The following is a 12348-nucleotide window of genomic DNA, read 5'->3' as shown; positions in this document are numbered from 1 at the left end:
GCAAACGAAGCAAAAAAGGAGATAAAAATGGAAAGGGCTTGAGACATTTTTCAATGAAAGTGTGTGAGAAAGTTCAGCGGAAAGGTACAACATCATATAATGAAGTAGCTGATGAGCTGGTGTCCGAGTTCACCAATTCAAATAACCATTTGGCAGCTGATTCGGTAGGTAGATCATGCACTTGACATTGACTGTGATGAGTGATGCAGCAGTGTACCTCTCTGGGTTGTCTGTGTCAGTTCGGGGATTCAGACAAGCTAGGGAATCCCCAACTCCTCCTTTACTTGAGGGTTTCATATTGTCTGTTGGGGAATTTTGCTGTTTTGATTTTTTGTTGTTTTGTCTTAGAAAGAATTCTTTTACTAATTTATTTAAACATAAAGATGGACAAGTATTTTTTAAATGTCTTTGGGGGTTATTGAAGAAACATACTTTTTAAAAATATGCTTTTTATATTTGAATGACTTCAGATACATTTCTGAACCTTTTAGTGTTTCTTCTATGTCTAAGTCAATAAGAACATTTTATCTCATTTTTAACTGAAAAATTACTACATGAACATGTTTATAAAAATTCACTTGTACCGAAGAGTATGTAATAAAAAATATTTCTCTTCTACCACAGACCCTAATCTGCCTCCCCAAAGGCACTATTCACTATTACCAGATTCCTGAGTATCAGTCCAGACGTTCTTTATGCATATATATAATAAAATTTATTTCTTTTATTATTGTAAACACAAATGTGATTATGCTTTTGTATGCTTCATTTTATTTTATTCATTTATTTTTTGAATTTATTTATTTTATTTATTTTTGGCTGCATTGGGTCTTCGTTGCTGTGCGTGGGCTTTCTCTAGTTGTGAGCGGGAGCTACTCTTCGTTGCGGTGTGTGGGCTTCTCATTGTGGTGGCTTCTCTTGTTGTAGAGCATGGGCTCTAGACGCGTGGGCCTCAGTAGTTGTGGCACACGGGCTTAGTTGCTCCATGGCATGTGGGATCTTCCCAGACCAGGGCTCGAACCCGTGTCCCCTGCATTGGCAGGCGGCTTCTTAACCACTGCGCCACCAGGAAAGCCTGCATGCTTCATTTTAAATTTTATTTTCTTAACGATATTTATCTTAGAGCCTCTTTTTTAGCACGTATAAATCATTCTCACTTTTTAAAAATGGAGATAAAATTACATGCAGGGAGGGAAATACACGTCTTAAGTGTACAATTAAATTATTTTTTCCTTATCTATTGTGGAATAATTTACATACAATAAGATGTATTCATTTCAAGTGTAAAATTCAGTGAGTTTTGAAAGTTGTATGCACCTGTGTCATCACCACCATAATCAAGACACAAAACATTTACATCACTCCCAAAGGGTTCTTCCTGCCTTTGTCATCCATCCCTCCCTCGCCCTCTATCCCCAGGCAACTGCTGATATGCTTTTTATCATTATAAATCAGTTTGCATTTTATTTAAATGTAGTCATTCTATATGTATTCCACAACAATATTAAGTAACAGTAGTAACTGTAGTCATATTGAGTCTTTAATTCTTGACTTTAGTGGAAATATTTGTAGTTTTGAAACCTTAATTATGATAAAGGTTTTATTTTGAGATGATAGTAACCATAACTTAATTTTTTAATGAATGGTTATTTCTTTTTTCTTAATTAAAACAATTAGGGATGGATGCTGAATTTAATCAAATTCTGGATAGTTTCCTGAAATTTTAGGATTTTTACACTGTTTTTTTTTTTTTTTTAATTTTATTTATTTATTTACTTATGGCTGTGTTGGGTCTTTGTTTCTGTGCGAGGGCTTTCTCTAGTTGGGGCAAGCGGGGGCCACTCTTCATCGCAGTGCGCGGGCCTCTCACTGTCGCGGCCTCTCTTGTTGCGGAGCACAGGCTCCAGACGCGCAGGCTTAGTAATTGTGGCTCACGGGCCCAGTTGCTCCGCGGCATGTGGGATCTTCCCAGACCAGGGCTCGAACCCGTGTCCCCTGCATTGGCAGGCAGATTCTCAACCACTGCACCACCGGGGAAGCCCCTACACTGGTATTAATGAATGAGATTGGTGAGGGGGTTTTTTTACTTTTGTTTTTACCATCTTTGCTGTTTTTTTAATAACTTTTTTCCCTTTAGTCTGCAGTTCACATATGAGTCCCAGACTGGTTTCTCTTCTGGCTTTGTTATTCTTTCAGTGTCTTTGTCAACACAGACATTTCTCCCAGTAGCATATGCAGTTTGATCCTTATCCAGTGAGTACACATAGGCCTTCAAAGTTCCTGGTTCTCCAGCCTCAGAACCTGGGTCCTCCTTTTTGCCTGCACCCATGTCTGTCTGTGCTGGGACTCTGCCGCCTTGGTCCCATTACCCTTGAGGTGTCCTTAGGCCAGGAATGCCAAACACATTAATGTGTCAAGTCTGAATAAATACGGGAACTACTTCGATCTTAGTGTTGAGAGTAGGGAAGCAGACCGTGTCTGAGTTCTGTTACAAAGAATGCTGTGCTCGATTAGCAACGTCTGCCTTGGCAACACTCACTAGACATGTCGGGAATGGCGTATTGGGAGAAGAGGCTACGAGCTGGCCCAGATTCAGAAAGGGACAAGGGGTATATTCCATCCTCGCCTTAGGTGGTGGTTCTGCTGCCCAGGCTGCGTTGTCTCACTGGCCAGGTGGCTGGGAGGCCGACTGAAGGCTGCGAAGCTTCAAACAGCTTCCCCAGGCTCTTGGTGGAAGAGCAGAAGCCCCAAGCTAGAGGGAGCTTGGCAGGGCAGCCCAGGCAGGGCCCTAAAGGGGTGTACCTGCTGCAGGCTACCCTGGCATTAGCTCCTTATCCTCTGGAGTCAGCCTCATGCAGGCAAAGGCAGCTGGATGGCTGTCAAAGAGGTAGATGCAGCTCAGGGGTGAAAACACTTTTCCATGCCACTTACCCAGAAATATCCTTAATCTCTGGATAAACTTTCAAAAATTCCCAGTCCAAACTAAAATGGTTTACCTCCTATGTGCTACCAAGAAATCAAAATAGAATAAAAGGACAGTCTTACTTTAATCAAGTGCAGAATGAGGGCACACTGCTTTGAAAAGCACTGTCTCAGCAGAAGACACAAGGGTGTGTGTAAAAGAATGTTTCTGGAAAATACCAAAGGCACCAAACATAACCCCAACTTTGCCTTCTGCGTCCCTTCCATGCCACTCCGTACCCTGGGGCAGGGAAGCCACTTTGCCCAGCTGACTCTGGGCATGTCGTAGTGCTCCGTGAGCGTGTCCAGGTCTCTGTTGAGTCCTCTGCTCTCGGCTTGTGGGTTTTGGATGCTTTCTTCAGGATGCTCTGCATTTGCTGCATCTCCTCCAAGGCCACCTGGGCCGAGGTCCACTTTTCCAGGCCACACCTCTTCTCCTTGTCCTTTGTGCTCATTCCCGTCGCTTCCAGGCGTTTGGCCTTGTCTTTGCTCGGTCATGCTGAGCTCTGCGCCGCCTTTCAGCTTCAAGGGCCGCTTTTGGACCTGCTCGCAGACCTCCGTGGCGCCCGTCTGCAGTTCGGTACCATCTTTGCAATTTTGATTAGTACTAGTGTTATGCTGGCTTTATAAAATGAATTTCGAGGTTTTCTCTTTCTCTTTACTCCATCACAGATTTAATGGCATTGGATGTCTAGTTCTGTTCCCTGAAATTTTATAGAAATAGGCCTGGTGATTTGGTAGGGAGGTAGAGTTTAGATAGCTTTTTCCGTTTCTTTTTTGGTAATTAGTCTGTTTACAATTGCTTTCTCCATTAAGAGTCAGTTTGGTATTTTATATTTTCTTAGAATATCCTCCATTTCATCCATGCTCTCAAAATTATTTGCAATTATATTTCCAAAATAAAAAAAAACAAACATCTCTTAGATTTGTTTGTATCGACCTCCTGTTTTGCAGTTGATTTCTGTTTTTATCTGTATTTAATAGTCTGTTCTCTTTCCTGAAGTTACTTTTATTTCTCTACCCTGCAGACTATGATGTATACTTTATTTACTTTTATTATCTTTGTTTAGTAATGGAAGTCTTTATGGCTGTGACTTTTCCATTTATTTATGTATGTATGTATGTATGTATGTGGCTGCATTGGGTCTTAGTTGTGGCACGTGGGATCTTCGTTGTGGCATGTGGGGTCTTTCGTTGCTGTGCACGGGCTCTTCATTGTGGCATGCTGGCTTCTCTCTAGTTGTGGCATGCTGGCTTCTCTCTAGTTGTGGCATGCAGGCTCCAGAGTGCATGGGCTTAGGAGTTGCGGTGTGTGGGCTTAGTTGCCCTGCGGCATGTGGGATCTTCGTTCCCTGACCAGGGATCGAACCCTGCATCCTCTGCATTGGAAGGCCGATTCTCAACCACTGGACCACCAGGGAAGTCCCGCCTTTTCCTCTTGTGCATGGCTTTAGCCATATCCCATTGATTCCGATATGTTATTATTTAGATATTCTGTAACTTTGATTTTAATTTCCTCTTTGACCCAAGAATTGCATTAGAAAAGTTTCTTATAGTTCCAGGTGGTAGGAATTTTTGTTCATTGTCATGAATTTTTACCTTTATTACCTATGATCAGAAATTGTGAGTTGAACTTTTTCCTTTTTGGGGGGATTGCTTTGAGATTTTTCTTGTGAGCCATTATGTGGTGATTTCTTTTTCTTTTAATTTCCCTGGGCACTTGAAAAAAAAAGTATATGACATTCTGATTTTCAGTGAGCTTCAGAGTTCTCTAAACGGTCTCCCAGCCCCTGTGCGACCTGGCCCAGCATTAGCTCTCATCTCCTACTATCCACTCCCTCAGTTCCTACACTCCAGCCACAGATTTCGTGGATATGCTCCTACTCAAGCCATTGCACTTGCTGTTTCCTTTGCCTGGAATTCTCTTTGCTGGGGATCCATATGGTTTCTCTCTCCTCTCCACCGAATCTTCACTCAGCTGTCACTACAATGAGGCATTTCTTCCTAGCACTTCTCAACATCTAACATACATACATTTTTACTAAATACCCACCCCACTCCCAAATATAAGCAAGGGTTGGGTTTTTTTTCTGTTTATTCACTGCTTTGTTGTTTTTTTCTGATAATTTGGAAGGTTTGTAGTCTGTAGTTCTTTGTTTGTTTTTGTTTTTTTTTTACAACTTTAAGTAACTTCAGTATTTTATTTCTTATCACCTGTAGACCAGTATCTGTTGATTATGGAGGGAAAAATAAATCAATATGCCTATTATTTTTTCCCATCTCCCAGTTTTCCCCTCTACCACAGGATTCAGATTGAATATATTAGTGGCAGTTGTTAAAAGAATATTATTATTATTGTTGTTTTTATGACTTTAAATGAATATATTGTGCCAAAATTGGTACTTAGTTCATCCGCTTTGAATTCATGCCCCTTCCAATATCAAAGAGGAGGAAACCAGCAGACTTCCTTTGCTGCCTCCTTCTGATATTTGTTGTTGTATTATCATTATTTCTACAGTGTCAGGATTTCTAATATTTACATTCAGTCCTATAACTTAAATCTCCCATTTATTTAAGTTTAGTTCTATACTTAAATTGATTCAGTGCTCCACCATCCTTTATTTTCATAGATTGATTGGCTTTGGTTCTTATGACCCACCTGGGCACAGTGAGATAAGGGGCTTTTCCACAATGTAAGTTAACACAGTTTCCTTCATTAAGAAAGTCTTGCTAACCTCCGCCCCCCACCCCCGAAAAAAAAAGTCAGCTGAACTAAACAGTGTGTAGTGATCTGTGTGATTATATTTTGGTGCAAGTTCACTGTTTTCATTGTATATTAGTAATAGTTCGCAGGTCAGCACTAGTGCATGGACCACGTTTTGAGAAGCGCTGTTTACTAGAGCTTAAAACATGGGTCCTGGACTTTTCAAAGTCTGATATCCTCCTAGGCACTGCACGGCCTTAGCCACTTTAACTTCATTACGCCTTTCTCATATATGTACTATTATTGTCATGTATATTAGTTCTATATATATTCTAGACTCTACAAGATATTGTTTTATACAGCGAGTTTTGAGATTTACCTTTTGAGTTGGTCTTCATTCCATCCTATATCTCCAAGCTCCCATCTTAGATTATCTTTCTTTTACCTAAAGAAGGCCCTTTAGTATTGTTTAATTTAGATCTGTTGGTAACATAATCTTTATTTTTAAGATTGTTTTATGTTTTAGATTGCTTGAAAGTATCTAGTTCATCTTTACTTTTGAAGGATACTTTCACTGGGTGTACAGTTCTTTCAGGACTGTGAAGATATTATAATAATATTAATTAACTATTCTAATATCCTGTGACTGTATCTTAACCTTTAAAATTTATCACTCAATAAAAATATTTTTTAGCAGGCTTATGACCAGAAGAACATTAGGCGAAGAGTTTATGATGCTTTAAATGTGTTAATGGCAATGAACATAATTTCAAAGGAAAAAAAAGAAATCAAGTGGATTGGCTTGCCTACCAATTCTGCTCAGGAATGTCAAAACCTGGAGGTAAGTGAGGAAAGTCTGTTTCCAGACAGTAGTTTGCTTTCTTTTACATCAGAGACATTTTAATTTAGAAATATAATCACATAGTATTAAAATATTCCTAATTGTTTGTTCATGTATAGTATGCCTTTTTTTTAGCAGATTCTTCTATGTAGGATTTTAGAACTGGAAGGAGATTTAGAGAAGTCTAGTCTGACTCATGTCCTGATGAAACCGAGGGACAGAGAAATTAAATGACTTGATTTTTACTGTTTTTTTGGAGATCTTTATTTTATTCTAATTTCATTCTGAGCACTCTACTAATAAATGTTTGGTGACCCGTGTGATAGAAATGCTCTCTTATTTGATGAAATGTTTGCTGTATCCGTCCAAAAAAATGGATCAAGTTGGCTGTTTATTTCTTGTATTTAACCTTTGACTCTAGAATCAGTGGCTACAGAATGGTATGGTATTTCATTTGAATCCTTATTGGAATGTTCAGCTTACACGAATTTGTGGATGATATATGCCAAAACATTGTTTATTCTGTTGAGTTTAATCATTAGACAAAATCTTTCCTAAGTGAGCATGTGTCCTGACATACTATTTCTAAATTGATTTGACATAATTTTACTGTCATGGCCATTGAAGGTAATAGACCAAGGCTGACTACAGATTTAGAGGTGAATATGGTTGATTTCGTGGTTTTTTTTAGTCCCTTTTTCCCTCCAGCAAATCAAAAAATTTTGGTATTATTACACTTGTGGATGGAGGGAGAAACCAGGCAGTCATCAGAAGTTCTAGAATAATGTTCTTCATGTGCTACGGTGGATATGTCCTTTTTTCTTCTCCTGATAGAGTGAAATTTGAGGGTTATATTAATTACCAGTAATATTAAGCCGATAACAAAGACTCAGGAAGCAGTAATCTATTAGCATCTACCATGTGCTTAAACAAAGATTATACGAGACAAAATCTCTGACCCCAAGGAGCTTTCATACTAATTGAGGAGAACAGAAAGGTAAAAGGAGTTAACCAGAAATGTGATGACTCCTGCGAAAGGAGTATGTACAGGTTCTCTGGAAAGGGAGATAAGGGAGGGCTTTACCAAGAAAAAGACATCCCTGTGCTCAGTCCTCAGGGAGGAGTAGGAGTTTGCCAAGTGGTTTAGGGCAGGGAGGGCTCTCCAGGCAGAGGCACTGCCCGGGCTGAGGCAGGCTGAAGAGGGCATGCCCGCAGTGGGTGTGGCCAGGGTACAGGCGAGGAGAGGGGGCATAGGTTTCTGAGTGCTAAAGCAGTAGGGACCTGATCCCATAAACAACCGAAGCTGCTGGAGAATGATAAGGAAGAGGGGTGAGGGCGTGTGTTCGAAAGGGTCACTCTACTAGTGGGTTGGAAGTCGAAATGACAGGAAGATGAGGAGGGAAAGTGAGGGCGGGTGGGTTGGAGCGGGGCTGAGCTCTGGCTGTGGCAGTGAGGCTGGAGAAGTGTTTTAGAGGCAGCATCAGTACAGCTTGGCCTGGCTGGGTGCAGAGCATGAGGGGCAGATGGGGGCTGCCCTGTCACAGCTTCAGACACAGGGGGAACCCCCTGCAGCATCTTTTCAAACGGGGGAGAGCACAGATTTTACAGTGGGTCTTCAGTGTTTTAGGATTCAAGTGTGGTAGTGGTTAGAAGGCACCATGAGAGAAACTCTCGGTGCGGACTAGATGGGGAGCAAACAAGAAAGACGCTGCTTAGTTCCCTGGCGGTCCAGTGGTCAGGACTCGGCGCTCTCACTGCTGTGGTCCCGGCTTCCATCCCTGGTTGGGGAACTAAGATCCTGCAAGCCACGCGGTGCAGCCAAAACAGACAAACAAACAAAACATACTTATGGGACTTCCCTGGTGGTCCAGTGGTTAAGACTCCACGCTTCTGGTTGGGGAACTAAGATCCTGCATGCCACAAGGCGTGGCCCAAAAAAAAAAAAGAAAAAGAAATACGCTGCTGGAGTAGATAAGAAAAATGTCTTATTAGATGTCGTTGGCTTTTGCCCAAAGACACAGTGAGGAATTCATCTACGGGAAATTCAGACCCCAATATATGTTTTCTAGGTAGCTGTGAGAGTGAGGAAAATAATAGTTATTTGAAGCTGGGAGATTTGTCCCATAAGCATGTTTCTTACAACAACTAGGGATTTCGTATTGAATATGTAGCCTCTCTGTATTAGCAGCTGTGACCGTTTAAAAGGCAGTTAAACGGAGATCTTAAATGAGACCTTACCTCATTCTTGGGGGTTCATAGAGCAAAGGAATTAATAATAGGGTCTCTGAAACCAGGTGGCTTAGGTTCAAATCCTGGCTCTTGCCACTCACCAGCTGTGTGACCTTGGGCAGTTACTTAACCCTTTCTGTGCCTCCATTTCCTTACTGCAGAAGGGGTAACAGCAGTACTTACCTCTAGGGTTTTGTGAAGACGAATTAAGAGAACATGTGTCCAGGGCTCAGCGGAGTGCTGGCAAGTAGAGTAGGTATTCACCGCGTGTTAGCTGTTACTCTGATTAGCACTTCTGTAATGAATAGCAACAGGTACTGCAAGTGTTCACTAAGGGGATGGTTGTCGTTATGATGGCAGTTGCCACAGTTCTGCTGTCTTGCCTGCTTGCTTACCCAACCCCAGAAGGTGTGATTTGCCTTTATTGATGTTCGTAGTTAAAACGGCTTGAGTGTCTCTAAGGAAAATTCTCGATATCTCAGAACTGGGACCTGAAAAGCGAGCAGTACTTTCTACTCTGCATATGTTCATTGCTATTTTGTAACCTGTGTTTTAAAGATAGAGAAGCAGAGGCGGATAGAACGGATAAAGCAGAAGCGGGCCCAGCTTCAGGAACTTCTCCTGCAGGTAAAGAAGCAGGGATGTGTTTCATTACCTTCTCTACCTGTATTCTGCCTCTCCCCTTACTTGCTTTGAGTCGGCGTTTTCTGCTTTGGGTGCCTTTGAGTATCTGGTGGGGCTGTGCTAGGGCAGCCTCCGCCACGCCCGAGCTCATCACCGTGCTCATGACCTGCCTGCCCCATCTCTCGCTGACATCAGGGGGCCTCACAGCAGCTCTAACGTGGAACATATTATGCAACAGTTTACTTTTGACTCTTATCCTTACTCTGAACAGAAATTATTTTAGCCCTTATTTGGAACATCAAGGAGTAAGGCTAGTTAAATTTTAGGCGCTTTGAGTAAAATAATCTAATCCACCTGTAATACTTATTATCTGTAAGTGACATTATAACATAATAAGCTTTGTAGAAATACCAAAACTTAAAATGCATTTCTGTTTAGGAAAATTAAATTTTATAGTGTAATAAGGATCCCTGTATTTATGCTTTTTTTTGATAACTGTCTAGAATCTGGGTAATTAAAAAAAAATATCGTAGAGGCCTTGTATAAAATCATGTGAGGTAAAATCACAGGGTAGATGGACCTTTTTTTTCCTATTTTTGGTAATTGCAGTTGGTGTAAAAATTCACTTTGAGCAGTACAGAAGTCATTTTCAGTCCAATCAGAAAGACTTTGTAAAATGAGCCAGCGAGTCTTTATACTTTTGTTTTTAATCAGCAAATTATCCTTATATGAAAAGCTTTCAACCAATCATGAAATCCATGTGGATTTGAACAACCATAGGTCCTATTTCATTTTGGGTGTAATCTACTTTTCAGAAACAAAGGAAGCAATAAATTACCAAATAATTGCAACATTTTTTTTTTCCCCCCTAAAATACTCACTTTGTCTCATGGACAGAATGGGTTAAGTATTCCTACACGTTCCAGATTTTTGTTTTTCACTTTCTAGACGTGTATTTCTTTTTCTTTGTTCGTTTGTTTTTCACATTTACGTGCACAACTGAGAGGAAGGAGAAGACCGCGAGCCCTTCCACAGCTGCGTGTGGTCTGGGGAGGAAGGAGAGGAGGAAGCGGGGCAGGGGAGCAGTAGATGGAACAGAGGCTCCCCCAGCACAGGCAGCCCCGCCGTGATGTTCCCTCCTCACTAGGCACCACCTTCTGGCTGCTCTGCGTCTGCATCTCGCGCTGGCCCCTGTGGGAACTACCTCTGGAGCAGGCGCGTCTTCTGTACTTTTCATACTGGATTTCCAAAGTAGGCTTTGTTGGAAGAGAGCATTCTGCAGCTTACAAGAAAAACAAAACTTGAAAGCTGACAGTTTCTTCCTGTGCTGCTCCCCGTACAGCTCTGCCTGCTGAGAGACCTGGCCTGCCTCGCCGTCACCTTCCCTGGCTGCCCCTCTGTTGTCCCTGTCCCCGCAGTGTCTGCAGTATTTCCCTCCCAACTCACAGGCCCTAAAACCCTGTGCTAGGCCTTCCTCACATTTCCTCAAAACCTTCATGGAACATTTTGGAGCTTGATTTTTGGCATATGTTATTATAAAAACCTGTTTACCAGTATGCCTGTAATTACCTGTTTATCAGAAAGACTTGCGCTGGGCAGAATCGCCCTCATGTATGTGGGGCCTTTGCATCCCTAGATGGCCAGCACAGAGGATGAACTGGAATATTTTTTCCCCTGCTTATCTTTATACAATGAACATTGCTTTTTTTTTTTGCTGTTTAAAGTCCTAAGTTTCTTTTCCTCTACTGTCTCTCAAAGTAAATGTTTATGGAAGATTTCAACCCAGGCACAACCTAGCTGTCAACATTTATAAAAGCAAGTCTCTCTAAACATTAAAATGAAACCCCAAGAATAACTTCTAATCTTCTGGTAGACATATAGCTTATTTCTTCCTCGTAAAATTAAGCAAGTTGTCCCTAAACAGGAAAAATTTGCCTCTCTGTGGCTAAGCTAGCTTAATTTTTTTTAACAAGTTAAGGTCACAGCTACTGACATCAGCATGACCCAGGTCACTTTTACTTCCATGGCATCACTTCTGTTTCCTCCTCGGTGATGTGGGAGAGGAATGGTGTGAGTAGATTCTGCCTGCAGAGAACCTAGGTGCCCTGCTTCTGTCTGTATCGTTGTCCCTTCCAGCCAGTGAATCTTCTCTAGAGCTACTAATGCAGGGCAAAAGGAATGTCTGAATACACCTGAAGCTGCTTAGCCTCTGAAATAGATGTCAATGAGCCTGGAAAAGAACAACAGGCTGAAGGAAATCAATCAAAGGGCAACAAATAAGGAAATCAGTCCAAAACAAATGGGAAATGATTTTTCTTTTTACTATCCAAATAACATTATATATGTATTCACAGTGCTTTGCACAAGAAAAATCTTTGATGCTATTAAATGTACACAGTATTTAACAATGAATCATACATATATAAGAACTTTTACTTACCGCTGTTTATATTCCCCCCTCTACCGAGGCCCTCCCATGGCACTAGGACCACAAAGCTAGGAAGAGTATGGGAGTGTCTCCGAGATGCTTTTTCTAGAAGAGTAAGGAAGCTAGGCAGAAGTATTCAAACATATAATTCTTTTTCCCAATGTTAGAGTTTCAGCATATTTTTCCTCTATTAAGTGAACTAAGCATTGAATATAAAATAGCCTTAGTTCGTTAGCAGCAGAAAAGAACAAATTAATAAGTATGACTTAAGTAATGTTTGGTAATGAATGGTGTTGACAGTGATGGTTCTGGACACACTGTCAGGGCTAGAATAAATTGGTTTCCCTTCTGTTTTGTGCATTTTAAAAGAGTAAATGTTTACTTTCTAGGGAGATAGCACCCAGCCATTTTCAGATGACAGTAATTTTAATCAAGCTTCAGTTAAGGCCCAGGACCTAAAATAAACACTTGTTAGGGTAAGGTTGCTAAAACATAGAAAATAATTTAAATGCATCACTACTGGGTGAGAAGAGGGAACACGCTGATGGAAGGGTTGAAAGG

At 41.1% G+C, this 12348-nt stretch overlaps 1 protein-coding gene across 10 annotated transcripts in view; it reads left to right on the top strand.

The window, feature by feature from the left end:
* Window positions 1–12348, top strand: part of TFDP2 (transcription factor Dp-2) — a 188552-nt gene that overhangs the window by 151972 nt on the left and 24232 nt on the right. For 9 of the 10 annotated variants that reach the window (XM_082461276.1, XM_082461277.1, XM_082461272.1 and 6 more), the window contains 3 exons: window positions 2–164; window positions 6360–6506; window positions 9294–9362. In XM_082461276.1, coding sequence (XP_082317402.1) covers window positions 2–164; window positions 6360–6506; window positions 9294–9362 — 379 coding nt within the window. The remainder of the gene's footprint in view (window position 1; window positions 165–6359; window positions 6507–9293; window positions 9363–12348) is intronic. The other variant, XM_082461275.1, reaches the window with a different exon arrangement.

Source organism: Balaenoptera physalus (genome assembly GCF_965194825.1).
Source record: "Balaenoptera physalus genome assembly, chromosome: 4".
Classification (NCBI taxonomy): Eukaryota; Metazoa; Chordata; class Mammalia; order Artiodactyla; family Balaenopteridae; genus Balaenoptera; species Balaenoptera physalus.
The sequence above is the reverse complement of the archived record's forward strand: the minus strand, read 5'-3'. Positions and strand labels throughout refer to the sequence as shown.